Source organism: Lycium barbarum, chromosome 6 (assembly GCF_019175385.1).
Source record: "Lycium barbarum isolate Lr01 chromosome 6, ASM1917538v2, whole genome shotgun sequence".
Taxonomy (NCBI): Eukaryota; Viridiplantae; Streptophyta; class Magnoliopsida; order Solanales; family Solanaceae; genus Lycium; species Lycium barbarum.
The window spans coordinates 132377302-132391772 of NC_083342.1; the positions used below are offsets into that span (position 1 = coordinate 132377302).

Genomic DNA, 14471 nt, shown 5'->3' on the forward strand with positions numbered 1-14471 from the left:
TGCAAGTTTGGAAGAATACAAGGGTCCCCAGGACACACTGCCTCCTTGCATAGAGAAGTTGCTCGAGGAGAACAAAGATGTCATGCCCGATGAGCTACCTAAGCACTTGCCTCCTAGACGTGAGGTGGATCATAAGATTGAGTTGGAACCAGGGGCTAAGCCACCGGCATTCGCCCCTTATCGCATGGCACCGCCTGAGTTGGAGGAGCTTAGGAATCAACTAAAGGAGTTACTAGATGCCGGCCACATTCGCCCATCGAAGGCACCCTTTGGTGCACCGGTGTTGTTTCAAAAGAAGAAGGATGGATCATTGCGCCTGTGTATAGACTATCGGGCACTTAATAAGGTCACAGTGAAGAACAAGTACCCGATCCCGCTCATTGCCGACTTATTTGATAGACTTGGACAAGCCAAGTACTTTACCAAGGTGGATCTTCGCAAAGGTTACTACCAGGTTCGGATTGCAGAAGGGGACGAACCAAAGACAGCCTGTGTGACAAGGTACGGAGCCTTCGAGTGGTTGGTGATGCCCTTCGGATTAACCAACGCACCCGCCACATTTTGCACTCTCATGAATGAGATCTTTCATCCCTACCTGGATCAGTTCGTGGTAGTCTACTTGGATGATATAGTCATCTACAGTAACACCTTGGGGGAGCACGTGGAACACTTACGAAAGGTTTTCCAAGTCTTGCGAGAGAACGAGCTATACATCAAGAGGGAAAAGTGCAAGTTTGCAAAATCAAAGGTACACTTCTTGGGCCATGTTATTAGCAATGGCGAGCTACGCATGGATGAGGCTAAGGTACGGGCTATCCAAGAGTGGGAGGCACCTACAAAGGTAACCGAGTTGAGATCCTTCCTTGGCCTTGTTAATTACTACCGACGTTTTATCAATGGCTATTCAGGTAAGGCAGCACCCTTGACCAAGTTGTTAAAGAAGAACAAATCATGGGGATGGACGGAGCACTGCCAAAAGGCATTTGAAGACCTCAAGGCAGCCGTGACAGAGGAGCCAGTTCTAGCGCTGCCCGACTTCAGCAAAATGTTCGAGGTGCATACAGATGCTTCTGAATTTGCCATTGGGGGTGTCCTGATGCAAGATAGGCATCCCATAGCGTTCGAGAGCCGCAAGTTGAACGATACGGAGCGGCGTTACACGGTACAAGAGAAGGAGATGACTGCCATTGTGCATTGTCTTCGCATATGGAGACATTATTTGCTGGGGTCGAAGTTCGTGGTCAAGACTGACAATGTGGCCACTAGCTACTTCCAGACACAGAAGAAGCTCACACCAAAACAGGCTAGGTGGCAAGATTTCTTGGCTGAGTTCGATTATGTGTTGGAGTATAAGCCGGGCAAGGGTAACGTTGTAGCCGATGCCTTGAGTAGAAAGGTCGAGCTTGCTGCCATTACTTCGGCAAGTTGGGATATACGAGAGGCTATAAAGGAAGGCATGCAACATGACCCCACAGCTAAGCAGCTTATGGAGTTAGCCACCCAGGGGAAGACGAGGCGCTTTTGGGTGGAAGACGGTATATTGCTCACCACAGGTCGGAGAGTCTACGTGCCGAAGTTTGGAGATATTAGGCGACGTATTATGAAGGAGAGCCACGACACCTTATGGGCCGGTCACCCAGGTCAACGTCGTACTAGAGCCTTGGTTGAGTCGGTCTATTATTGGCCACACATGCGTGAGGACATAGAGTGTTATGTCCAGACTTGTCTTGTGTGCCAACAAGACAAGGTTGAACAAAGGAAGCCCAGAGGACTTTTGGAGCCACTACCGATAGCGGAGCGTCCATGGGAGAGCGTGACTATGGACTTTATCACCTGTCTACCGAAGTCCGACGGTTATGGAACTATCATGGTGGTCGTGGATAGATTTTCGAAATATGCCACTTTCATGCCCGCTTCACCAGGATGTACAGCTAAGGAAGCCGCCAAATTATTCTTCAAGAACGTGGTCAAATATTGGGGCTTACCAAGGCATATCATCAGTGATCGTGACCCCCGCTTCACTGGGAACTTTTGGAGGGAGTTGTTCGACATACTTGGCACGGAGCTGCACTTTTCCACTAGTTTCCACCCACAAACGGATGGACAAACAGAACGGGTCAATGCTTTGTTGGAGTGCTATTTGAGGCATTATGTGAGTGCACACCAGAAGGATTGGGCAAGGCTCTTAGACCTAGCCCAGTTCTCCTATAACCTGTAGCGGAGTGAGTCCACAGGTCGGACACCATTTGAGCTAGCCACAGGCCAGCAACCACAAACTCCACATTCACTACCGGCAGCGTTCGAGGGGAAGAGTTTGGGGGATTACCATATGGCCAAGGGGTTCGAGGAGCAGCTTGACACTGCTAAGTCCTACTTGGATAAGGCAGCAAAGAAGATGAAGAAGTTTGCCGACCGCAAGCGTCGTCCCACAGATTATAAGGTTGGGGACATGGTTTTGGTGAAGTTTAATCCAAGGCAGTTTAAGACACTACGGGACGTGCATCAGAACTTGGTACGGAAGTATGAGGGGCCGTTTAGGATCGTTGCCAAGGTGGGCAAGATCTCATATAAGTTGGAGTTACCGCCTCATCTTAAGATTCACCCCGTCTTCCATGCTAGCGTGCTCAAGTCATACCATGAAGACAAGGATGATCCCAGCCGAGGTCAGTCGAGTCGGGCGCCGATTACCATCACCGTCTCTCATGATCGGGAAATTGAGGCAATCATTGATTACCAGGCCAGGCGAAAACAAGGGCAGAAAGCCACCACCATGTTCCTCGTCCACTGGAAGGGGCAACCACCGGAAGAGGCCACATGGGAGCGTTATGAAGACTTGTGGCAATTTAAAGACAAGATTCGAGAGTTTATGTTGCAGCAATGCGCCGCGGTCGTCGCAACATCAGGTGGGGGAGAATGTGATGACCTTCCAAGTCATCTTGCCACATAAGCACATATTTTAGACACGTGGATGCTTACATGGCAAAGATGCTAGCATTTATGGGAAGATTCTAGAGCCATGGAGAGTTTTCTTGGAGAGACTCTAGATTCTTATAAAATATTTAGGAAGACTTTCTTGAAAAGCCTTAGAATATTCTAGGCATGTAGAGAATTCTAGAGAGGGGGCATACTTGTAAATATAGAGGGACTTGTGTAACAATTATTATTTATCCATTAGCCCCTAGGTGAGTAGTATAAATAGAGGGGCATACATTTGTAAAAATCATCAAGAAAAACAATTCAAGTTCTCTCTAATACAAAGCTTCCTTCTAGCAAAATTCTCTTGTCTTTCTTAATTACTATTCCCTTAGTGATCTTAAGTGTACTAATCTAGGCTGACTTGGCATAGCAAGATCGTGAGCAAGTTGTGCAAGAACGTGAGCGAGTTGTCAAGTGCCGCACGTGCGCTTAGTTGAAGACTAAGGACGTGACAATATGCACTTAAGTAGAAACTAGGACTCAATAGATCAAGCAGCCTTTTCTCTCAAATTTCTTTGCCTTTCGTTCTTTATTTAACTAATGAATTGTATTTTTATCTTAAAGGATACAACTTAATGAATTATTTTGTCGTCTTTTTGAAGATACTCCGACTATGCTTCGCTTACTTCCGTTTGCGTATCTCCACCAAAAATGAAATTTATGACTCAGGTAAAATTTACTATATGCATAGATATCTCTTTTTTCGTGTAATTTAAATATTTTCACGGCTTAATTTCACTTCATATATATCTTATATGCGCTCCTTATGAGTTTTTGGTTTTCATTCTTTTTATGTAAGATTTGTTTTTTCTTTGTTATGATTTTTAAATTTTTTCATGGGTATTGGGTGGTCAAGAATATGATAAATTGTCCATGAATATAAATGTTGCAAAGGAAATTCCTTCATCGTATAGATATTAGTTGATTATTGCTTTCATTATTAGAAGATTTGATCTTAATTTTTGAAAAACCAATTATCTTTTTTCTCAATTTTTTTACTTCTATCCCATTTTCCTTATGATATGAATATGAATTTGTGTATACATGTGTGTGTGATTTTTTTTTTTTTGTGTATTTGTGGTGATAATGATGAATTTGCTACTCCACTGCAATGTTATGAATATTTAACTTTTATGTAAATGCAGTGATAAGACTTAAATAGTAGATTTTTTAAAATTATTATGATGAGTTTTAAGTTATACCTATTCAGTGTATTATTTTTCCTCCGGCACGGTATAGATTCTAAAATTTGGATAATATATATGCCAAAAAAAGAGATCTTAAACATAATTTTAAATTAAAAACAGTACACGACGTAGTACCCAATACCCAATTCAAATATTACCTTTGCTTAATCATCGTTTGGAAGGCCTCTGCCACGATAGCAGTAGTGATGGATGGAAAAGAACACATAATGCAACTCTGAAGATTTCATACTAATTAGAAACAATAGAAAAAGAAAAAACCTTGGATAAGAAAAAAAAAAATAGTCAATGTAGGTTTACACCGCTAGATTTTGACATTTCTTGCTTTTTTATTCAAATTCACACGTAATGATTTATGACATTAAAATTCAATTATATTATACTTTTTGTTAACAACCACGCAAAGCGCGAATCATCACACTAGTCTATATAAAAGACCCTGTTTGAAAATGGTGCATATAGTTATTTGACGTAAGAATATCATGACTGTTGAGGGTTTTGAACCAATAATACCTTTAAGCTCGGCAAACTGCAAAAAAGAAGAAGAAAAAGAACAAACATATGGATTCTAGGAAATTTAAGTCCACAAAATCGAATGTTCTGGCAGTGGGTCCATTATTAAATGAAGATAGACTATTTTATTAAGTATACAACATTATAAGAGAAGAAGTTAAGGGGGGGAAAACAAAAAAATTAACCTGTGACATGTTGTGAAGAACCAGCAAATTCTTAGGAGAAAAGAGAATTTTTGACGGAAGCAAAAGAAATCTGATAATGATCTTATCTAATAGGCTTAGATAATTTCATAGAATAAAATTTAGAACGTGAGAAGACTGTAAAAACATTCCATTACTGTGGAAGATGGACAGAAACAAAACTGATTTGTGCTTCTAAATACATAATTATTAAAAGTTATAAATGAAAATCAGTTTTTTTTTTTTTTTTTTGTAAACTTCACTGATCCAACTCTTTAAATGGGCATAAAGTAATTTTTATTTTTGAAACTATGCATAGAACAGGGAGAAGTTGAAAGAAGTGTCATCAATTTCACCTGATATTTGTCTAAATTCAATCCTATACGTTTCTAACTTTTGAAACTTCTTTCTTTAACGCATTATTAAATATGCAAATGAAGAAGACAATTAATGTAGATCAAATGAATCCGGTCTATATTTTTATTTTACAACTCATAAAGTTTAGCTTAAAGCATAATGAATTGATTAATCAAGTGGTTAAATTCCCATTTAAATAATTTATTTATTATCTGTTGGAGGATAAATTTACTATTTAGTACAAAAATATTATAAGAACTGAAAAGGGCCTAAAATACCCTCGAACTATTGAAAATGGAGCAAAAATACCCTCCATCCTCCTTTCAGCCTCCAAATACCCTTATCATCCACCTATTGGGTCTAAAATATCCTTATCACTAACATAATCTTTTCATTAAACACGTGTCATTTTTCTATTGGTTGGATTATAAAATTAATTAAACTAATTAACTTTTGCAATATTGACCAGATAGTGCCCCCACCCCCCGACCCGACCCCCCCCCTGTGAATTTTTTTTTTTTTTTTTGAAAAAAAAGTTGACATTTTTTTTTGCACCCCACCCCGCACCCTACCCCTCCCCCTACCCCCCCCCCCCCCGACGCAAAAAAAATTAATATTTTTGAAAAAAAAAGTTTTGACGTTTTTTTGGGTTTTTTTAGCTGGGAGGGGAGGGGGGCGTAGGGTGCGGGGTTTGGGGGGTGGGGGGAGGGGGAGGGTGCGGGGTGGAAAAAAAAGTCAACTTTTTTTTCAGCTGGGAGGGGGGGGGGAGGTGTAGGGTGCGGGGTGCGGGGTGGGGTGCAAAAAAAATATTGTTACGCTTCTCAACTTCCTAGTAAAAAGCACAAGTACTGTGAAATGTCTTGATAAATTAAAATGTCTAATGTAATTGAGTTACCAAAAAAAAAATATCTCACCCTAAAAAACATGGTATATTTTCAACCAAAAATCTAAAAGGCACAAGTGTAGACTACAATATTTTTTTTGCACCCCACCCTGCACCCTACACCTCCCCCGCACCCCCCCCCCCACCCCCCAAAAATCTAAAAGGCACAAGTTGACTTTTTTTCCACCCCGCACTCTCCCCCTACGCCCCCCCTCCCCTCCCAGCTAAAAAAACCCAAAACAAACGTCAAAACTTTTTTTTTTCAAAAATATTAATTTTTTTTGCGTCGGGGGGGGGGGGGGGGTAGGGGTGCGGGGTGGGGTGCAAAAAAAAATGTCAACTTTTTTTTCAAAAAAAAAAAAAAAATTCACAGGGGGGGGTCGGGGGGGTATGGGGGTGGGGGCACTTGGGTTATCTGGTCAATTAGTTTAATTAATTTTATAAGTCAACCAATAAAAAAATGCCACGTGTTTGACCAGAATATTCTGTTAGCAATAGGGGTATTTTAGACCCAATAGGTGGATGGTAAGGGTATTTGGGGGCTGAAAGGTGGATAGATGGTATTTTTGCTCCATTTTCAATAGTTCGAGGGTATTTTAGGCCCTTTTCCGTTATAAGAATAATGCTTGAATGTGGGGTAAAATGTCGTTTAGCTTTTAATGGACATTTTGATAATTCACCTATTCAACTTAGGATCTTCCCACTTTTAGAATAGTATGATTGAGTTGATTTTTTCTTTTTGAATATGCCTACATCCACGTTTTTCATTTTCCTTCATTGATTTGATTCTTTCGATTCTTTCAATAGATACCAAGATTCATCGGTATTTATTCCTCTCCGTAAAGTTCTACATCCTTCGAACAAGTAAACCAAGCTCACAGAAAAAAAGAAACTTTTATACCGATGTATCGTACTCTCTCGACCAAGTCATCATGAGAAAATACTAAAAATATTTCCAAATTGAGAGAAGGAAGAAAGGCGCACTATATAACTAACATAACCGCCATCTGAATGTGTTTCTTTCAAATTCCCCTCTCTCACACACACTTTTTTTGGACCCTTAATGGAGACTCAAGGGGGTCAGTACAAACACACAGAAATAAAGATAATCTAATAGTTATCCCAAGCACAGAAAGTAAAAGTGGAACAATTACATTAGTTTGAAGAAGCAAAAATGTGAGTAAACTTAACCACTTGCTTATGTAAAACACTGCCCCTAGATACTTCACATGGCGAACAGCAGTGGGAAATCTATCTCAAATTCGCTTTTTTTCTTGATTATATAATCACAAGTTGAGTTAAGCTAATCAAGAAGCTTTTCACTTGTGAGCAATGTTCAGAAGAAGAGTAAAAAGTTCAAGGGGTTTAGACACCATGGGCATGTGATCAGAGCCTGAGATCTCTTCCACTTCATCTGGTGGATTCTTTTCAATCATCCACTGTTGAAATTCCTTGGGTAGAGTTTTATCTTCATCGGCCACTAGGAACACTCGCCTAACTGATCCATACTTTTTGCTTGAAAGAACTATCTCCTTTGACATGTCATCCAAACTGTATAAGTATAATGGCCTTACTACTGTAGTAGCCAGTGCCCAATCCTAATACCAAGAAAGAAAAAAAGACAGTTGAAGTTCCCATTATTGTCGTGTTTAAGTAATTGGTGATACCTATAATATTTGTGAAACAAATCATTTAAGGGCTATTCTCATGATCAGAATACCAATATTCAGTTATTTCAATTTTTCATTTTTACTATGCGCTCTTTGCTCACCTGAATTGGGCTCAGCTGATAAAGATAACTAGCCAAGCACTCCGGACCAAAGCTGAAGGTTGTTGGAGGATTTGTAGGTCCATTATCGTATGTAACACGATTATCAGTTGCAGATATTGCTCCCCTGGATGGCTATAATGAAGTATAAAAAATTCAAACATGAAAACGTGTAAGCTAACATAACAGATCATATCATTGGATAAAGTTGGCAATATGGAAGAAGTGTACCATATCAGTAAAGATGGTAGTTGCATTGAGAGTTGGACCAGGCATTAGAGCAGTTACAAATACAGCAACTGAAATCTTTTCTGGAAAAAGCTTTCCATGGCCTTAGAAATGGCGAATCCACCAAGACATTGGCCTACAAGAATTACTTTTTCATGTGCAGGAAGAGAAGCCATGAACTCCATTAGTGGACTAAAGTAATCCGATAAATGTGGGACTTCGAGGACCTGTTTCGGGTTGACCCCTTAAGCACCCAAGTCAAGAGCTGTTACATTATGCCCTGAATTTTCTATCAACGCCATAATCTTGAGATGGTTTGGGCATGTGAAGAGGAGAGACACGGATGCCCCAGTGCGGAGGTGTGAGAGGTTGGCCATGGATGGTTTCAGACGAGGTAGGGGTAGGCCAAAGAAGTATTGGGGAGAGGTAATTAGACACGACATGGCGCAGTTACAGCTTACCGAGGACATGACCTTAGATAGGAGGGTTTGGAGGACCCATATTAGGGTAGAAGGCTAGTAGATAGTCTCATTACCCTGCCTTATTAATAGTCGCATTATCGTAGTATAATTTCTTGTGCTCTAATTTATGCTATTATGCTATTATCTGTTATTTCCTGTGCTTTGATTATTCTATGTTATCTGTGTCGCTTGCGTTACTTCATTTCCATATCGCTTTGAATCTCTTAGCCGTATCTGACCTCTTTTTATGTTTTTATTGAGTCGAGGGTCTCTCGGAAACAGCCATCCTACCTTGGTAGGAGTAAGGTCTGCGTACACTCTACCCTCCCCAGACCCCACGTTGTGGGATTTCACTGGGTTGTTGTTGTTGTTGCCATAATCTTGTACCAAGACCAAGCTCCATGGCAAGCCCCGTGAACTAGCACAAAGTGCTTGCTAGTTTTAGGCCATTTAGGCCCTGACATTGATGCATTTACATATGACAACAGAAGCATTAGAACAAGACTTGTTAGAAAGTTGCTTTTCTCCATATCTTTTTTCCTTCCTTGGAAGAATGAGCACAAAGTATGAACCATTGCAATGCAGTTTTATAATTACAGGAGTTTTGACTTTTGCTAACTTAGTTCATGCTGAAGCAAGCCCATGTTAGGTAATACATGAATTATACTTTTAAATTCAATGTGTTTCTTGGAAGTTATTATTCACCAAGTCAACTAGAGGAGGAGAGAATAAATAATTAAAAAGCTCAATAGGCTTTACACCATGACCATGTTAATCTGATCCTTCAATTTCTTCCACTTGATTTGGCAGATTCTATCAATATTACATTGTTGTCTATTGGGCCTACCATATCTTATCAGGTAACCAATCCATAATTCTTCTGTGACAAAGTTTCTTTGCAATGTCTTTTCATTGTACAAATACAGTGATTCTAATAATATGATTGCTAGTGATAAGTCCTGAGACAAAATAAGGCTTGCATTCTGATAAACGGGTTATGACCCAATCCATTTATTAGTCCAACTCATTTTGACACTCCCAAAAGTAACTCAACCCCCCCATTTGACACCCCTAGCCCAGATGATTCCCTTGGGGAACAGTTGTGGGAAATTTTAACAATGGGAAAAAGGACGATTCAACAATTTCACGTGTGTGAAGAAGAGTAATTTATAATTTATTTCAATTAAGTTTATTCTTGGCTACGTAATGACAAGCTGTGTTAAGATAATCAAGAAGCTAGTCACTTGTGAGCAATGCTCAGAAGAAACTTAAAAAGTTCATGGGGTTTAGACATCATGACCATATGGTCAGAGCCCTGGATCTCTTTCACTTCATCAGGGGGATTCTTTTCAATCATACTCCGCTGAAATCCCTTCTTTAGAAGTTCATCTTCAGCAGACACAATGAACACTCGCCTAACTGATCCATACCTTTTTCTTGAAAGAACTATCTCCTTAGAAACATCTTCCAGAGTGTAAGCATATAATAACCTTAGTACTGTAGTGGCCAGCGCCAAATCCTAGCAGGCTAGCACCATGAAGAAAAAAAACAATTTAAATCAGTTCCATGTTGATGTTGCATTAAATACTTGAATAGATCTGTAATTTGGATAAACTAGTAAAATGTTCGAGAAGGTGATGCCTACTAATAACTTTTGGAGAAAAAAGTCACTTAGGACTATTCTATTCTCATGACCAGAATAACAGAATCTGGCTATTTCAATTACATTATATATTGTGTTATGCTTTGCTTACCTGAATTGGGCTCCGCTGGTAAAGATAAGTTGCCAAGTACTTTGGACCTAGGATGAAGGTGGTTGGAGGATTGGTAGGTCCATTATTGTATGTAACACGATTGTCAAGTTGAGATAGTACTCCACTGAATGACTATAACGAAGTGTATTTAGTTTCAAACAGTAAAAAGTGTAAGCAAACATAACAAATAGTCTCATGGCTAAAGTTGACGAACTGATACCTCAATATAGAGTGTGGTCGCATTGAGAGTTGGACCAGGCATTAGAGCAGTGACAAATACAGCAGCTGAAATTTTTTCGGGGAAGCTTTCCATGGGTTTGGAAATGGCGAATCCACCAAAACTATGGCCTACAAGAACCACTTTCTCATCTGCTGGAAGAGAAGTCATGAACTCCATTAGTGGGCTAAAGTAATCCGATAAATGTGTGACTTCGAGGGCCTGCTGTGGGTTGATCCCTGAAGCGCCCAAGTCAAGAGCTGTTACATTATGCCCTGAAGTTTTTAAAGACGCCACAAGCTTGTACCGACACCAGGCTCCATGGTAAGCCCCATGAACCAGCACAAAGTGCTTGCTAGCTTTAGGCAATTTAGGCCCTGACATGGTTGCAGTTACATATGGCAACAGAAATGTTAGAAGTTAGAACTACTAGACTTTTTAGAAACTTGCTTCTCTCCATATCTTTTTGTTTCCTTCTTTTGAAGAATAAGCACATAATATGAACCATTACAAGGGAACTTTATAATGTGAGGAGATTGGTTTCTGCTGCAGAATCAACGCCACGTTGGCTATTATTTTGAGGCATTCTATTTTTAGAGTAGTTTGACTTCTGCTAGCTTACTTCTGTGCAGAAGCAATCCCACTTTGACTATTGTTTTAGGAATTTGATCTTTATAGATGTACTTCGTGGAAGTTTAATCATCACCAATTCAACTAAAGGAAGAGAGAATAAATAATTAAAAGTTCAACTTACTTAACATCATGACCATACGATCTGATCCTTCAACTTCTTCCACTTGATCTGGGAGATTTATATCAACAAAAGGATATTTCTCAGCTGGCTAGGCTTAGCTGGTAGACATAGGCTACTTGAACTTTGAACCAAACATCAATGTTTTTGGAGGCTTATTAGGTCCACCGGAAGAAGTGTAAGTATCTGCAGAGGACACTGCTACCATCAAACGGCAAAAGGAAAATTGTTAACTGTACGGGAACAAATACATCCAATATCGTATCCTTTCTTCATAAGATTGAAACTAAGTATATTCAGTAAATAAAATGAGAACAAGAAATTAAGAGCACATTTTAAACTCTTTCATGAGGGCAAAACCTGAGAGTTGTATCAGGCATCATGCAGCAGTAACAAAGAAAAGCAACAGAAATCATCTCTGGAAAGTTTTCCGTTGCCCAAAAAAAAAACCCAGTCCACCAAGACTATGACCAGCGAGAAGCCATGAAGTGCATCAGCAGCATAAATTAGTCGAATAGATGGAACATCAAGCACCTACGAAGGTTTAATCCTTCAAGCAGCAGAGCTGATAGCTGGTATTTTATGTCCTGAAGATCTTACCAAGACCAAACTCCAACGCATGAATCATGAACTAACAAAAAGTTCTAACAACATATAGAACATTCCTGCTCTGAACTTTTTGCATTACCAAATTGGAGAAGGACAACAGAACAGATCGGAGGATCAACAAACATTATCTTCTCCTTATCATCCTGCTCTCTTTTACCAAAAGGCACATGATAAATGTCTTCAGTTGACTTGCAATCCAAGGAAAATTTTGAGCTAAAGCAGCTTAGTGTCAGCTTAAGTAATGTGATAATATTTTAAGTGGGTGTTGTTCCTTTGACATTTCACTTAGTCAAAATATGGTGAGGCTGCTCAGATGTTTCCAGAACTGATATATACATATAAACCTTTGGAATCTAAGATGAGAATAATTATAATGCATTTTACACCAATCCTCTCTTTCTCTCATTGCTCTAGTATCAGTTCATAGCTGGGAGTTCTCTTATAGGAAGATTCAGTGTTTCATTACAAATAGACAGATAGAAAAAGGGTAATCTATTACTTAAGCCAATCACAGAAAATAAAAATGTATCTTTGCAGTAGTTGTTATTTATATCACATGACACGTTTACTTAAAGAAGCCAGACTATGGGTAAACACAATAATGATTTGTTTCAAGCCTTGAAATGATGAATTTGAAGGTTTTCATCATCACGCTTCTTGAAATTGCTGTTCTTCCGATGAGTGAAAAGCATTCCCCAATTATAGGCCTTATACTTTGCAGGGTTCTTCTCATTGACCAGCTCCTCCAAGGGTCCTATCCAAGTATCGTGTGATGGATTAAAGAAGAATGGAATTGAAAACCTTTCCCTTTCAGAATTCACCACCACCCGGTGTTCCACACTATCATATTCATCATTGCTCCAAACCTGAATAAGCATTGTGATCATTTACCAATTATATATCAACAATATAGTTTTTTTTTGTTCTATAACCTATTTCTTTGATAAGCATACCTGAATAGTGTCACCAACATTTATAATGTAAGCATCAGGAGTAGGTTTAACTCTAATCCATTCTCCATCAGTTTTCCTCTTAACTTCAAGCCCTCCAATATCGTCTTGAGCTAGAATGGTGAGTCCACCTGCATCTTTGTGTCTACCAACTCCTAAAGCCAGATGAGGGACAGGACAAGGAGGATAGTGATTCAGCCTTACAAAACTAGTTTGGTCTTTAAAGAACCCATTCATCCTTTTTGCTGGCAAGCCTAAACTGAGGGAGATCAGTTCCAGTAACTTGTAAGACAACTTTTGCAATTCTTGAACATACTCTTCACACACCTCCCTGAAAAAACAATTGTAAATAAATCTCAGTCAGCTTCGTGTTTTATTAAGCAGAAATGGTCTCAGTTTACCCTCTACTATGTGAATTTTTTTAATTTAACCTTCCGTCATACTTTTGAACCAATCATACCGTTGACATTGGCAAGTCATTTTGGTTTTCGTTCCACTTTAAAGAAGCTCCAACAGTGACTGGATGGACTCAACGTGTCAAAATACTTAGGGACAAAGGTGACCTTACCCCTCTACTTTTGACTATGGTTTAAAAGTATCCTCTGTTATACTACGGTTGAGCTCAAGGGAAAAGGCGACATGATTTACTAACGACAAGGGTACAAATGACCCAAAAGTATAAGAAATTCCGTATATTAGAGGGGTATTTTGACCTTTTTCCCTTTATTAAATTGTTAGTTTAAAAAAGAATATTACCTTAAATCTGGAGGGTACTCAGGCCATTGGTTGTGCAACTCCTTGAGCTCCTTGTCATCAGGCTCATGAGAAAGTGGTGTAATAGTTGGATTCTCCACAGTAAAATCAAAGACTTCTTTCCAGTCCCTAACATTTTTGGTGAGCTCAGTATCATAATATCCCATTGAGTTCAGCTCATCTCTCTTCACTTTTCTCTTTTCCTCTTTAGACAAAGCAAAGAACTTTCTTGATGCCAAATCAATCTTTTCCCTGCACTCTAAGGACACCCCATGATTGATCACTTGGAAGAATCCCCACTTCTTGCATGCATCTTTTACCTCAGCTACTAGACTTGCTAATTTCTTGCAATCTTTCTCAATGGAGATATCTGGAGAATTGAGTATTGAGAGGTCAATAACTGGAATACCCTCTGCTTCAGTTATGGTGAGTTTAGGCCTGTGTTCAATAGCTTGGATGAAAGCTGAGTCAACTTCTCCCATGGCTGAATTATTCGGTAGGTGCTGAGTTCTTCTTTTAGAGTCACAATCACATAGGTGTGATAAATTTTGGACACTGGAAAGGCTTTGCCATAAAATTGCTTCAGGTTGCTGAGGTTTTATAATTATAAACATGACAGACGCCTATATCTTAAAGGACCACGTCGCCAGATATAATTTGTTTTCATGTTGTATTATTGATGCTAATTTTAGTACTGTTCCTGTTCCCACTATTATGTGTATGGATACTAGATTTCTGAAGTGGGACATGATGGAGAGAACCATAACCATAACTTTAGAAGAATAAATAATAAAAGTGGGTAATTAGTACCTTTCACAGGCGTATCTTGTTGGATCCACAAATCATTAACTTGTGATTCTCAAT

General features: G+C 39.4%; 1 protein-coding gene and 2 pseudogenes across 1 annotated transcript; all 3 read right to left on the bottom strand.

Annotated features, from left to right (window-relative positions):
* Positions 1 to 7216: 7216 nt before the first annotated feature.
* Positions 7217 to 8429, bottom strand: LOC132599097 (methyl jasmonate esterase 1-like; annotated as a pseudogene).
* Positions 8430 to 8635: 206 nt separating this feature from the next.
* Positions 8636 to 11292, bottom strand: LOC132599100 (methyl jasmonate esterase 1-like; annotated as a pseudogene).
* A 1008-nt stretch (positions 11293 to 12300) lies between these two features.
* On the bottom strand, positions 12301 to 14317 carry LOC132599096 (protein DMR6-LIKE OXYGENASE 2-like). Its single transcript, XM_060312315.1, has 3 exons — positions 13611 to 14317; positions 12858 to 13185; positions 12301 to 12770 (listed from the first exon to the last, which is right to left on the bottom strand). Exons 1-3 carry the CDS (start codon positions 14219 to 14221, stop codon positions 12516 to 12518), a joined length of 1194 nt encoding a protein of 397 aa, XP_060168298.1. The 5' UTR covers positions 14222 to 14317; the 3' UTR covers positions 12301 to 12515.
* Between the last annotated feature and the right edge of the window lie 154 nt (positions 14318 to 14471).

Excerpts from the sequence above, each read along its gene's own strand:
- LOC132599096 (XM_060312315.1), bottom strand. The coding sequence starts at position 14,221 with ATGTTTATAATTATAAAACCTCAGCAACCTGAAGCAATTTTATGGCAA. Across the intron at positions 13,186-13,610 it reads GAGTACCCTCCAGATTTAAG|GGAGGTGTGTGAAGAGTATG; the intron begins GTAATATTCTTT and ends TTGTTTTTTCAG. Across the intron at positions 12,771-12,857 it reads ATGTTGGTGACACTATTCAG|GTTTGGAGCAATGATGAATA; the intron begins GTATGCTTATCA and ends ATGCTTATTCAG.